Source organism: Rosa rugosa, chromosome 1 (genome assembly GCF_958449725.1).
Source record: "Rosa rugosa chromosome 1, drRosRugo1.1, whole genome shotgun sequence".
Taxonomy (NCBI): Eukaryota; Viridiplantae; Streptophyta; class Magnoliopsida; order Rosales; family Rosaceae; genus Rosa; species Rosa rugosa.
Genome location: NC_084820.1, coordinates 37,595,927 through 37,608,488, shown reverse-complemented (window position 1 = coordinate 37,608,488; position 12,562 = coordinate 37,595,927). Strand labels below are relative to the sequence as shown.

The window sequence follows — 12,562 nt, the reverse complement described above, 5'->3', positions numbered from 1 at the left end:
GAAACGCCTCACAGTCCCATAAAACTGTCCCTTAGGTAAGCAAATTTGTTGCAACATAAACCTCTTTCTAATGGTGATCAACTACAAAACCTAAACAAACTAAAACTAAATACATACAAACCTAAAACTAGGTCCACTACAATTCTTGAATCCACTAAAAAAGTCATCTAAGAACGCTGATGTGATGATGAAGAGGAAAAAAAACTCTGATGGGGTATGCGATGCATGATTATGAGGTTTCAAGGTTGTCGGTCGAGATAAGGTTGAAGTGACAAAAAATATATGTAAAGAAAGAGGAAAAGAACAAACTTCTTCACTGGATGAGGAGCCGTTACAGTTGATTAGTTGATGATGCCTTTTTTTCAATTAACATTGTTGATGCCTAAAATTAGTACCCAACAATTAAGAAGACCTCGTCTAGATTGAGGTTGTCAATCCTCCATATAGTGCTCTAAATCCTAATTTAGGTTTAGTGCTTACGATCAGCATTCATCATAAAATATAAATAAAACAAAAAAATACAAAAGATCTATAGGTGGTTCACTTTGGTGTTTAGGGTTTCATTAAGAGAATACAAAAGTCACAAGGTGTTTGACAAAATTATATGATTGATTAGTTGGACGTGTCGGGGTGGGTGGTCGCGAATAGCCGAATGCGAAGAGAATGAAGAGAGCGATGACTAAAAAAATAATTCAGAATATTTTAGATAAATCGAGACAGTTGCTGAATGTCGTATGCTAACAAACAAAAGTTGACGATGGGTGAAACTAATGTGATGGACTCATTGAAGTTGGCCTTGTCCCAGGCTAACATTAAGCTTCAGTGTTACAAATTTTATAACAAACATCCGAGTTCTGGCATGGGCTTCAGTTCATTATCATTTTAACCATTTATGTACTTTACACCGTCTATATTGGCCACTGAGCTTGATGTGATACGGTTCTCACAATCGTACAGTTCAGTCTAATCACAATGGCATTATAGCTCTAATCAAGACCCATGCCACTTTCTTTTCTTGTTTCTATTAACCAACTTTTTATGGACCTAATGTGTATTGCTAACTAATTATACAATATACAACAATGCAAAGAATCATTGGCTATAGCTGCAAACTATTGTAGCCCGTTACAGTTCAGAAATTGATTCTGTTGTATCTCAACCTTCTTCTGAAGGTGCACTCAAGCAGAAAATGGATTCAATACCCAACCTGAAATGGAATACAGAGAGGCAAATTTAGGATTATGGAACTTTATAACTAAATGTGGGATGAAGGCAAATACTCAGTTAACCTAAACATAAAAAAAGTGAGAAAATTAGTGTACAAAATTTCCATAGCAACTAATGTAGAAAGCACTATAAGAATGACAATGATTTGAACACAAATGATTCAAAATACGCGATTATTTGGAAAAAAGCATGTTTTGGTTGTTGAATTATTTTGGCAACTAGCTACAAAATCCTCAAATAACAAGGGAATATCAAAGAGTGGTAAGCCGGATAAACACCGGTCAAACCCTAAAATTTCAAAATATTTCAGTTGGAGTGCTTGGATGCCATGAAGTTAATGTACCAAAATTAGTGTTGGGTGATGTCAGTTGATCCTATACGTGATATAGACAGTTCAGGCAGGGGGCAGTGGACGCCGACAAGTTGGACACTCCATCTTTATATCCATCCACCTTTGTAAACAACCGGAATGAAAGAAATGATCGCATGGTGTCACCTGTAATGAAAAGAGCAAACTACATCAAGCACTAATCAAGCTAGTTATTATAAAATAACACATCCCATCAGTGTACCATGCAATCATCTGAACGCTGTGTGAGATCAATTGCAGTCATGCAAATGACACAGTCTGTGGCATGATTTGTATCCTGATCAGACCTTCTATGGTAGCTATATTTCTCAGGTAGAATCTGCAATACATTAAAGAGAAACGATATGTCACACTGCAATGGCATGAGCAAGTGACGTTATCAAGGTAACTTGCTGTAACAGTTTTTCCCCAAATCTAAAAATAAGAATAGAATTATAAAGGTTATTATCATATTCATATAGCCATTGTAAACTTCACTTATCCAAAAGAGCACAAAAGCACATTAAATGTACACTCTGAACACGTACTGTCATAAAAAGAATGTCAAGGCGCTCAAAGCTGGACAGAGTATAACAATTTCATAATACCATTAACAGAAAAAATTTCATTAGCACCATAAACTTGGGTGTTGGTAATGATATTTACAATAGAGTACCAGACCTTCGACATTTCTTTAATCTTCTTTTAAAAACAATCAATAATTTATTAATATTAAAGCTTAATAGAACTTATTTAGTGAAATAACTTGTATAATCATTAAGGTATTCACAAACGAAAATTAATTAGCTACTATTCCACTGCAAGAACAAATATGCATCATAGTCCAATTGAATAAACCTGCTCCTTGCTCAGGGAAGTTCGATAAGATATTAACGTGATAAGAATATCATCATCGTTCAAACCAAGACAACAAACAGATAGCTGTCTTGATATGGGATTGCTTGTGTGTGTCATTGTGAAAGCTAAAGGGAGTTGAAAAAGAAAAAGAATTGTAAGGAAGATATAAATAATCAAAGTTGCACCACACCTGACGAGGAATGAACCAACGAGAGCCAAGATAATGCTGGAGAAGAAGAATTGAGGCTTGCAGTCCAATAAATAAACTCAAACAAATACACCAACTCTTGTCAGGCTCAATGCGCATGAAGTTGTTAGGGCAACCAAATATGTATAACGGGATTGCTAGCCGAGTAACAGTCATGCCTAAGATGTAATGAGGGTGCAAGGGTTTTCTCGAATCACGGATAACATTGGTGATTATTTGAGGTATCCAAAAGGAGTACATAAGGAGAAGAATAGGTCTCAGGAAGTTGTGGAACTCGTACATGACCAGGATGCCTCCTAAAAGAATTCCATCTGCAAATGGTTACAGATAACATAAAGCCTGAGATTTGTAACAAAGAATCATACAATATAATCATTTCAAATAACAGATAAATAAAATGGAAATCTGGGAGCACAGATCTAGACTAAAGTATTCTGGATATCTAAAGGATAATCTCCGTGATGAAATACCCAAAACATATGATACTGGATATCTGAAGGATTACTGTCTCCATTGTATGGTAACCAAGATTAAGGATGATAACCAATCATTAGGTAACCCTATAATATGCCGAGACAAGGAAACGGATGGGAGACAGAATTGATAGTGAGGAGGTCAAGTTGCAAACCATGCAGGATATATTGCAACAGGGTCTGCTGGTTTTCTACAGTGGTGTAAATTGGCGCTGGGGGAATGAGAATTAGCTGGAGTTTTGGGCAGACCGTTGGATTAGAGAGAAATTAGCTATATAACTTGTTGAATCATCACAGTTCAACAGTAGCTGATATGGCAGAGGGTTGGACTCCACATGAGGAAATTATCCTCCAGTCTGTTTTGGATGAAAATTTTCTTACTTAATCTACTGGGTTATCTAGCAGCTTAAAATATATGAAAACATCCATCTTCAGCATTAATTAGCTAAAAACCAAAGTTCAAAATAATTATGTGTTTTAAAGTCAAAAGTTCAAAACAAGCACTTTATTCTTGTCTAGTAATTATACTTGAGAATAAAGAGAGATATTAACTTTCATGAGTTGGATAATATTGGATATATAAAATTCCAAGTGTAAATGTGCATGATTCCTAATGAACTCAAAATTCCAGCCATGAGTTGATGAAGTGGCATAAAACTGAAAAAGTACTTAAAAATATAAGTTAATGATAAAGTGGCATAAACTCAAAAGTCCAAAATAGTACTTACAGAAACGGCTATATAAAACTGAAAGCTCACGCCTCATCGTCTCCCAACCTTCTCCACTATTTGTAGGCCTACTTGCTTTCCATATAGCAAGAAGGTATCTCATCTCGAATATTGAGAACACAACAAACTTGAAAAAAGCAGCGGTTGCAAACGCATTAAATAAGGATTCTGTATGCACACGGAATAGGACAAAAATCTATAGTTAATAAGAAATGACAACTGAAGTATTATCAAATAAGTGACAATTTACATGTGAAGAACAAAAGATAGAGACTGTTATCTTAAACACAATACTTCTTATCAATGATCTGAATGGCAACCACGTAATTTAGATGGTTACAATAACAGTAACTTCCACTTTTCAAGCATCTATTATTAAATACCTTGATCAACAGTGTTTTACTAATTACTAGTATACCACAACTTCTAAGATTGAAAACATACAAGCAATTTAGAAACCAAGGTGGTAGTGACAAATAACAAACATACCAACAAGTATTCCTGCTGTCAAGTGTAGAAGGCAAAGATAAGCATCCATGATAGCCTGTTGGCCAATCATTAGAATCGAAACTTTGGCAGCCCCCTGAAAAGGCAACCACAATTACTTCTGTCGAATAAAAAGAAAAGGAAACTGAACGATGATTGACATATTGCTAAAATTCCTTGGTTTCCTAAAAGTAGGTTTGGACAAATTTCTTACCGACTGAGTATTGCTATGTTCCATTTGCCGAATTAAGAGAAGAACTTGTAGGAAGGAGATCTGACGAAATAAGTTAAGGAATTCCTCTCCAACAGTGGCAAATAACATTGACATTTGAAACTGACATGCAAGACTAATGGAAAAAAAATAAAGGATACAAAGGTGACCATCAAGGTATAGTTCACTGCTTTGTTATAGTACACCTCCACATTGACAGAAGTAGCATTTAATATCAAGGGTGAGAAGCAATCTCCATCATCATCCACTGCAGGACTCTCCATCAATCCTTCTATTTGGTAACGATCGCGATCTCCATCTAATAGGTGATGACCAATTTGTAATAAGAGAAGGCATTTCAAAATAAACAAACAAAGAGATATTTCCAATCAGAATCAAAGGATAGAACTTTTGACCTCAGACCCCATTAAGGCGTGAAGCTTCTTTATTTATTCATTGATAAAATTAATAAAAAGAGAATAAATAAAACAGTTGATATGATGCCATCTATTTTCTATGGATAACTTCTTTTATTTTTTATTTTATTATAAAAGACAGAAGATATGTTATAATAGTTAATAACATACACATTAATGCAAAGATACTAGATGGTAAACAAAATTTGATATAAGTCAAAGACCTATACATGTATGCATACAAGCATGGCATTTGCACACAAAGTCTTATTACTAGTGTGGAAATTTCATTCTTATGCCGAAATATATGGTTACTATCCTGAATGTCACTTCTTCATTTTTCTGCATAACCATTCAACTAAGAATACAGCTTTTTATAATTTTGCAACTACTATTTCAAAAATTTTCATTTCACCAGTAATGACCTTTAATAAATAGAAACAGAAAGATGACAAAAGAGAGATATAAAAAGAGGAAGAGCTTTCTGTAAACCTGGAGGTGAAATTAGAATTCATGGCGCCCTGTTATCTTTTGGTAAAAATATAGTAAACCGGACTTAATGACACATACAAATTTACAAGGGGCATAAATCCGACAGAGATTATAAATTAGTGTCATTCTCCTATCTCATTGACATTCATCATCTCTCTTCTCATCTTCCTCTTCTTTTCGTTCTTTAATTCAAAAGAGAAATTTCAAAGAATCTAAAACTTTATAAGAATGTTAAGGAAGCAATTAAATAAAAAGAAAGAATCCATACGCTGAGAGAACTCAAATACCATTATGGGCGGATGATACACGTGAAATTTGGCCTGCAATTTCTATATTACAATGTTTCTCCATTTCATAAATTGGCGCTGCAGTAAGAGAACATAAATAAATTATAACATTACAAAAGCAATATGGAAACTAATAGTGAAGTGGGAGAAATTACAATGCTTTTTCCTCCATAGCTTATCTCGTGGAGATTCTTGGAAAACCTGGGAAGAGAAAGCTCCAAGCTGTTCAAAGAAGAATACATGTAGCATGTAAGAACTGAAAACCCTCATCAGTAGACATATTCCATACATCATACACATCAGTAGACACATTACAATCTAGTATGATAAATACAGCCATTTGAGAGAAAAGGATAAGAGTACTTGTTCAAGGAACTATAGCAGCCTTGGGAACATGCGATGAAAACCCAGTGACACATACATATCTTTTTTGCACCCTTCACTTTTGAAAATGAACATATGAATTAACATTGAAAAAAGGTTTCTAATAAGAAACATAAATTTTATTTAACATGTAAGACTTCTATTATATAAACACACATGTGAAAGGAAGAGATGAAAGTAAGATGAATGAGTAGTCCATCAAAATTTGGAAAACAACAAGAAGCAAAACCCCAAAAGATTCTGTATACTATGTGAACTACAATTTGGACCCACTACCATAATGGGTACTTTATCTCATGAACAACAATAATTGAGTTTACAATAGCTAAAGCATATATGCAGAATCCGCAAAATCAGACTTAACAACAATAAGGACACCACCCTAAAGGATAAGACTAGAAGCTGTATCTAGAAGCTAAGAACCACTTTATATGTAGTTTATTAAAACTAAATTAATTGTTTGCTTATACTGGATTAAACCTTGTACCATATTTACAGATGATATCTAAACCCAACTAACTTTCTCTTTTTTCCTCCTCCTTGACTTGGATTTTTTTTCTTCAAATTTTATTAAAAATGAAAATATGAGGCAGGGGACAAGTTGTCCACTGACAGCACAGATCACTATATTACACTACAGCTCAAGACACAAAAACAAGAAGACAGTAAAATAAGGTACTAGACAGCAACCTTACAATCACATTATAGTATGAAAAGACCAATCCCTAAAATATTACGAAAATCAATGCCCATAAAAGATGAAAACCAAACTCTATAGCATATAGAACCTCCTCTTCCCTCCATGCTAACGAAACCAAGCATTGCCAGCATGCATACCTCCCTGTCACCAAACCCCTTTCCCACCCTCTAAAACTGTTTAATATTTCGAAAGAACAACATCACAAGTGGCTGGAATGACACAACTCAAACCATTCTGTCTAATCACTTCCTTACAGATAATGTGCAACTCAACAGTAAATCAAAAGATGGATTGGAAAATTATAGTTACGAATAACTGATATTAGTCATTAGTGGCACCTTTTTGGATAACTAATTTTTCCAACCTTTTTGGGCTCAGTTGTTCAAAAGATTTTAATACTTCAACTTTAAGTGAGCAAAAAGTTTAGCAATTTCTGTGAACTATTGGATGTTTTCTATCGTGCACCCTGGCCTAAAAATTTAACTTGGATACCTCCTTAATTTTCAAAATTATTTCAAATACAAAGTTAAACTGAAGCAAAATGTACTGTCTATTGCCACCCTCTGGCACTCCACATGAAAATCAAGATATGAAAAACAATTCAGATGTGCAAGATAAATGCACAACAAAGACAACAGATAATCATATAGTTATTAGGCTGCATAACACATGAGATGAGCAACAAATGATACCATATGATACGGGTTAGACAAAATATAATCTTCCTCTTGGCTTGAGTCTCCCTCTTTTCCACTGCACAATGATAGGGCACATAAGTATTAGTCTGCATAGCACATAACTTAAATGGAAACCAGGTGATAATGATGAGATCAACAAAAAGGAGAAAAACTTCAACAACAAAATGTATGGAAAATTACCTGTTAGCTACCATTCGAAGCTGTCTAAACGGCCATATAAATACACCTTCCACTCTAATTTGGACACCCCCAACATTGTGTTCATTGTCAAACACATCATGGAAGATAATTACACCCTGTTATCAGTAAAATGAAGAAATATAAATTATCCATAGAAGTATGATAGTAACTTGGGAAACCAATGGTTAACTAAATATTTCATAGATGACAAATGGTAAAGCAAATATTTAAAAACAAAACATTTTAAGAAAGAGTAGTAGAATTAAACCAAAGAAAAAACAGGAAGAGTGTTAGTATAATATATGAAATTATGAACTAAATGATGTATATTAAGCCTTTCGTCTGTTCATCTTCACCATGTGGCATTTAAAGGTGATAAAAGCTCATCACAAGCATATCATAAAATTGCAAATGTATCCGAAAGTGGTGTATAGAAAATTATTGTCCAACAATCCTAATTGGTTCTGCCCCAGGGCATGTATCTAAATTAAACCTCAAAAAATTCATTTACTTATGATCAGGCATTGAAGTCTACAAAAAGCTCGCTAATCAATAGCCATGCATTGCTAAATCAAGCTGCTACTAATACAGGGACGATGTTTGACAGCTGAACTCATGGAGCAAATGTTCCATCAGGTGAAAATTTACCATGGTATATAAGTCCACAGGAGAAGGCCTCTAGGTTTGTGCCATTAGTATACATGTTCTAAACAGATCCCATTATTATGATTGCCTATGTGCAAGACTAAAATGCCAGGTACATTATTAATTTGCTGACGCTGGTGAGTTTTGGTCTGATGTGTGACTATTTTTAGTTGTGTATAAATGGTGTGCATTCAAGGAATCAAAAGTCAGATATTTTTAACAGATGCAGACTTTAGTCAGGATCATCATAAGGGCTCGAACTGCTCACCTGCACATAATGTACGCCCGTTATTTTTGTTTGTGTGCTAACTAATTCGATGATAGAATTACCACTGGATTTCCTAAATTCCGGAAATCTGGAAGAGCTATTTGCAGAATCAGAAAACTTCCAAGTCCCTGCAACTCACAAAACAGTATATTTATACATCTAATCAGATCAAGCACACACACCTACCCAATGAATCAATTTTACATTGAAAATTTACTTTAAGATTACTAAATGTAGTCGTCTTAGTGAGTGTTTATATTTGTGCATGGATATATTGTCAACAATGAATAAAGTGTATACTTGTGTAGGAAGAAAAAGAACAATTGTTTGTTTGAACGCATAGTATTTAGTCTTTTTTTTTTTTTTTTCCAACCAAAGTGAACTTATTATTAAAACTGCAATCCATTCTTTTATATTCTTCTATCCAAATGGAGCCTTAGTGTATTTAACTATGCAAGTCAGTTGAAGCCATTGTGCTACTATAACCAAATATAAAGACACTGTTCTCCTTGTAACATAACAAATAATCCAGAATATAATCATAACTTCATTTCTCCACAAAAACCCTATACTGCGCTAGCAGATCAATTAAAAAATCATAACTCATCCTAATGCGTAAGACAAGAAGTGTCCTACTTCAGGAATCATGAAAAGCCAACACCCATCCCCCACATCCCCAACCGTTTCTCTTCTTTAGAAGCCGCATTGGCAGCATCCTCTTATAGATTCGGTGCAGCACCCCCTCCCCCTTCTAATTGCAGAGCCTTTGACTAGCACTGGTAGAGCTTACACAATCCGCTTAATTTTACAACTTTATATTCTTGAGCAACTACTCCAGGTATATCAAAATACACATTTCTATGAAAAGTAATAAGAATATCATATGAACAGGGTAGTAATCACAAAAAAAATGGCCATAAGTTACAAACCTCTATAAGTTCCTGTTATGTTCCACGAAGAGAAGGGTCCCAACTCACTTTCATCTTTTCTTACAAATAGCCACTGCAAAGAAGTAAAATCAGGAGTTCAGTAGGTTTATTCAGATTTCATGCAATTCCAACAAACTTATTTTGGTAGTTAACAAACAAGATTGCCCACTTCCTGGCAAACAGTCAACTGAAATACAAAGCTAATTGTCAATGCAGCCATGCACTATAATTGAAATGATTAATGATGTACACTCAACAGTAAATGAATAGATAAGTGTATAAGTGGCATAATCTTTTTCATTAGTCTTCCTGTGGTTTAATGAAAATTATAATTTGTCTTTACAAAAGAGAAAGCTTTTGATTATAACAGCAGAGCTATAGGAGTGGAAAAGTACAGAACGTAGTTCTAAGAAAATATCTACTTTGAGGTTAGCTCACATATTACACAAGAAACAAGCCTCACTTTGCAATAACAACAGATTCATCATAATGTAAGGGAATAATCCATAAAATCATTGGTAACCAATGCCAATAAAGCAGGCCAAAATCGCATTCGATCCCAAGCTCTCCACTCCTACCGTCTTATAACCCCCAAGTTTCTTCTGTTAAGCTCCATTCCTAAACCCAAAAGCTTTGACAAAGACTGAAGTCTTAAACCATACAGATCAAAGTACAAATGCCACAAATTGAGAGAGCCAAAAGTAAGCAGAACCACAATATGTTTCCTGTGGAAACAAAAACTCATGTACTAGCCCTTTTGGCAAGACATAGACCCAAGCGTGTATGATGTATATATGACAGTTTTCTTCTTCAAAGGAGGGGAAAGGTGAATATCAAACTATTGACATCTGCGTGGAGAAAAGTTCTCTGCGATTGGATCTATATGCCCCCACTAACTAGGAAAGAGCTTTAAAAATTCACTAACTAGGCTCAGTATTAACAACTGAACTAATTTTGAGTAACCTGTACCTTGCTTGGAAAACATTAGAACCAACTTCACAACAAGTGTTCATAACATGACCGCAATTACACCGCTCCCTTAACCTCACTCTGATCTTTTAAACTTGCCATTATCATCCCATCAACACTAGGCACTACACTAAATGCAAATTCCTAACACATAAAATTCACATTTCCACAGTGAAATTCACAATCTTTACCCTAAAGTCATAAAATTTAAACCAAAACAAAGCAGAAAAAGCGAAGACGAACCTCATCGCCCCAGGAGCGAGCCCTTTCCCTTAAGGGTCTGAGACCCGCCACCGGCGGAGAAAGCAGCAAAGCAGCACAGAACCAGTAGAGAAACCTCAACTTGGTCGTCGGAGACCCCAAGAACCCTAATTTTCTGAGAGTGCCCATATCAGAAACCCGAAATTCAACTGCGAATGTCCACCACCAACAAAGCTCTTCGTTGGAATTGAGAGCGGGAATTCGACGAGAACAATGCAAACCCCATTAGAGCTTAAGAGAGAGAGAGGAGGGTTGCTTCAATTAGAGTCTAGCATAGGAACTACCAGCCGATCAAATGAAGAAAGTGAAAGCTCAGCGACTAATTGACCTCCTAAGCAACACCAGAAGAAGAGGAGGCCTTTTTGGATAGAAATATAGCAACTAATTGATCAAAATCGAAATGGGTTTGGAGGCTAGGAGTTGTGAAGCTATGGTGGTTGACATGTCCACTGGTTTTCTGCTTTGGTTTCTGGTAAATGCAGGTCAGACTGGGAAGCCTTCGTTTGAGGAAGGTAGGCATACGCGCTTTTCAGGTGCCTGCAACTCACTCTCCAATACAATTCTTTTTTCTTTTTGCTTTTGGGCTCTTAACCAGAAAACCCAATTTGGGCCAAATAAATATCAATTTACTCCACCAAAAGATCTGTGTGCCCACTTATTCAATTTAAATGTAAAAAGATAAGTTTACCCTTTAAATAATTAAAAAATCATTGAAAACCCGGTCGCCTGAATCCGACCACCGGTCGCCGGTCGCCTGAATCCGGTCGCGGGACTCCACTCACCAGTCGCCGGAATCCCGTAACCGATTACCAACCGCCGAAATCCTATCACCGGTTGCCGGAGGTTTCCAAAGAGGTCGCCGGAGACTTTTATTACCCCCCAATAAATTTTTATAAAGTTTATTGAGGGTGTTTATTGTGTATTATTGGGGGCAATAAAGTTTATTGGAGTCCAATAAAAAGTTTATTGGAGGGCAATAAAATAGAACTCCGGTTACCGGTCCGGAGGTTGCCGGAAGTTCGCAAAGAGGTCGCCAGAGACTTTTATTAACCCCTAATAAATTTTTATTGGGGGGCAATAAAAAGTTTATTAGGGGGCAATAAAGTTTATTGGGTATTAATAGGGTAATAAACAGTTTATTGGGGGGGCAATAAAACAGGACACTGGTCGCCGGATTTAGGCGGCCGGCGACCCAAGTCCGGTGAAGTCTCTCTCTCTCTCTCTCTAAGTGGCAAAGGGAAAGAGGGCAAAATTGTCCCAAAAATAAATTTAAAAAAATAAAAAATTTACTTAATTGGGTATTAGGGCAAAAAATATCTAATTTGTTGGGTAAGTGGGCAATCTTATAAGATGTTTGGGTAAATAGGGTTAGTGTAGCTCAAATTTGGGTAAATGGACATTTTCCCATGGTTAGAATCAGGGGCGGAGCCACGTTGGGACCTGGTGGGTGTCGTGCCCCACTGGAATTTTACCAGATAAGTAGAATAGAGTTTCTCACATTGACAAGATTCCAAGTTGGTGTAGTGGTAGCTCTTTTTTATCAACTACTTATGTAGCTGCAGGTCTCAGGTTCGAGACCTCTTGCAACATATTAGACTAAGTTTTGTTTTTAATTTCTTGCTTTTTTAACACTAACATTATTATTTCTTATAATTTTAAAAATCAAAGATAAAATATGTTACCATCATAAAGAAAACTATAAATTTGATTAAAAAATATATAATTTTTTTGAAAGATAATTGATATTTCCACATTTTTATTCTAATTTATTAATTTTTATTAAAGTTTAATAT

The 12,562-nt window shown here is 35.5% G+C and overlaps 1 protein-coding gene across 1 annotated transcript; it reads right to left on the bottom strand.

The window, feature by feature from the left end:
* Window positions 1–773: 773 nt before the first annotated feature.
* Window positions 774–11,297, bottom strand: LOC133724809 (transmembrane E3 ubiquitin-protein ligase FLY2). Its single transcript, XM_062151656.1, has 15 exons — window positions 10,752–11,297; window positions 9,540–9,612; window positions 8,611–8,738; window positions 7,698–7,813; window positions 7,512–7,572; window positions 5,891–5,957; window positions 5,736–5,813; window positions 4,702–4,859; window positions 4,544–4,603; window positions 4,333–4,426; window positions 3,844–4,011; window positions 2,625–2,953; window positions 1,800–1,916; window positions 1,571–1,723; window positions 774–1,207 (listed from the first exon to the last, which is right to left on the bottom strand). Exons 1-14 carry the CDS (start codon window positions 10,896–10,898, stop codon window positions 1,622–1,624), a joined length of 1,698 nt encoding a protein of 565 aa, XP_062007640.1. The 5' UTR covers window positions 10,899–11,297; the 3' UTR covers window positions 774–1,207; window positions 1,571–1,621.
* Window positions 11,298–12,562: the final 1,265 nt, after the last annotated feature.

Coding starts and splice junctions, on each gene's coding strand:
- LOC133724809 (XM_062151656.1), bottom strand. CDS start 10,898: ATGGGCACTCTCAGAAAATTAGGGTTCTTGGGGTCTCCGACGACCAAG. Junction 5,814..5,890: donor GCTATGGAGGAAAAAGCATT/GTAATTTCTCCC, acceptor CTCTTACTGCAG/CGCCAATTTATGAAATGGAG. Junction 4,604..4,701: donor ATACCTTGATGGTCACCTTT/GTATCCTTTATT, acceptor TTATTTCGTCAG/ATCTCCTTCCTACAAGTTCT.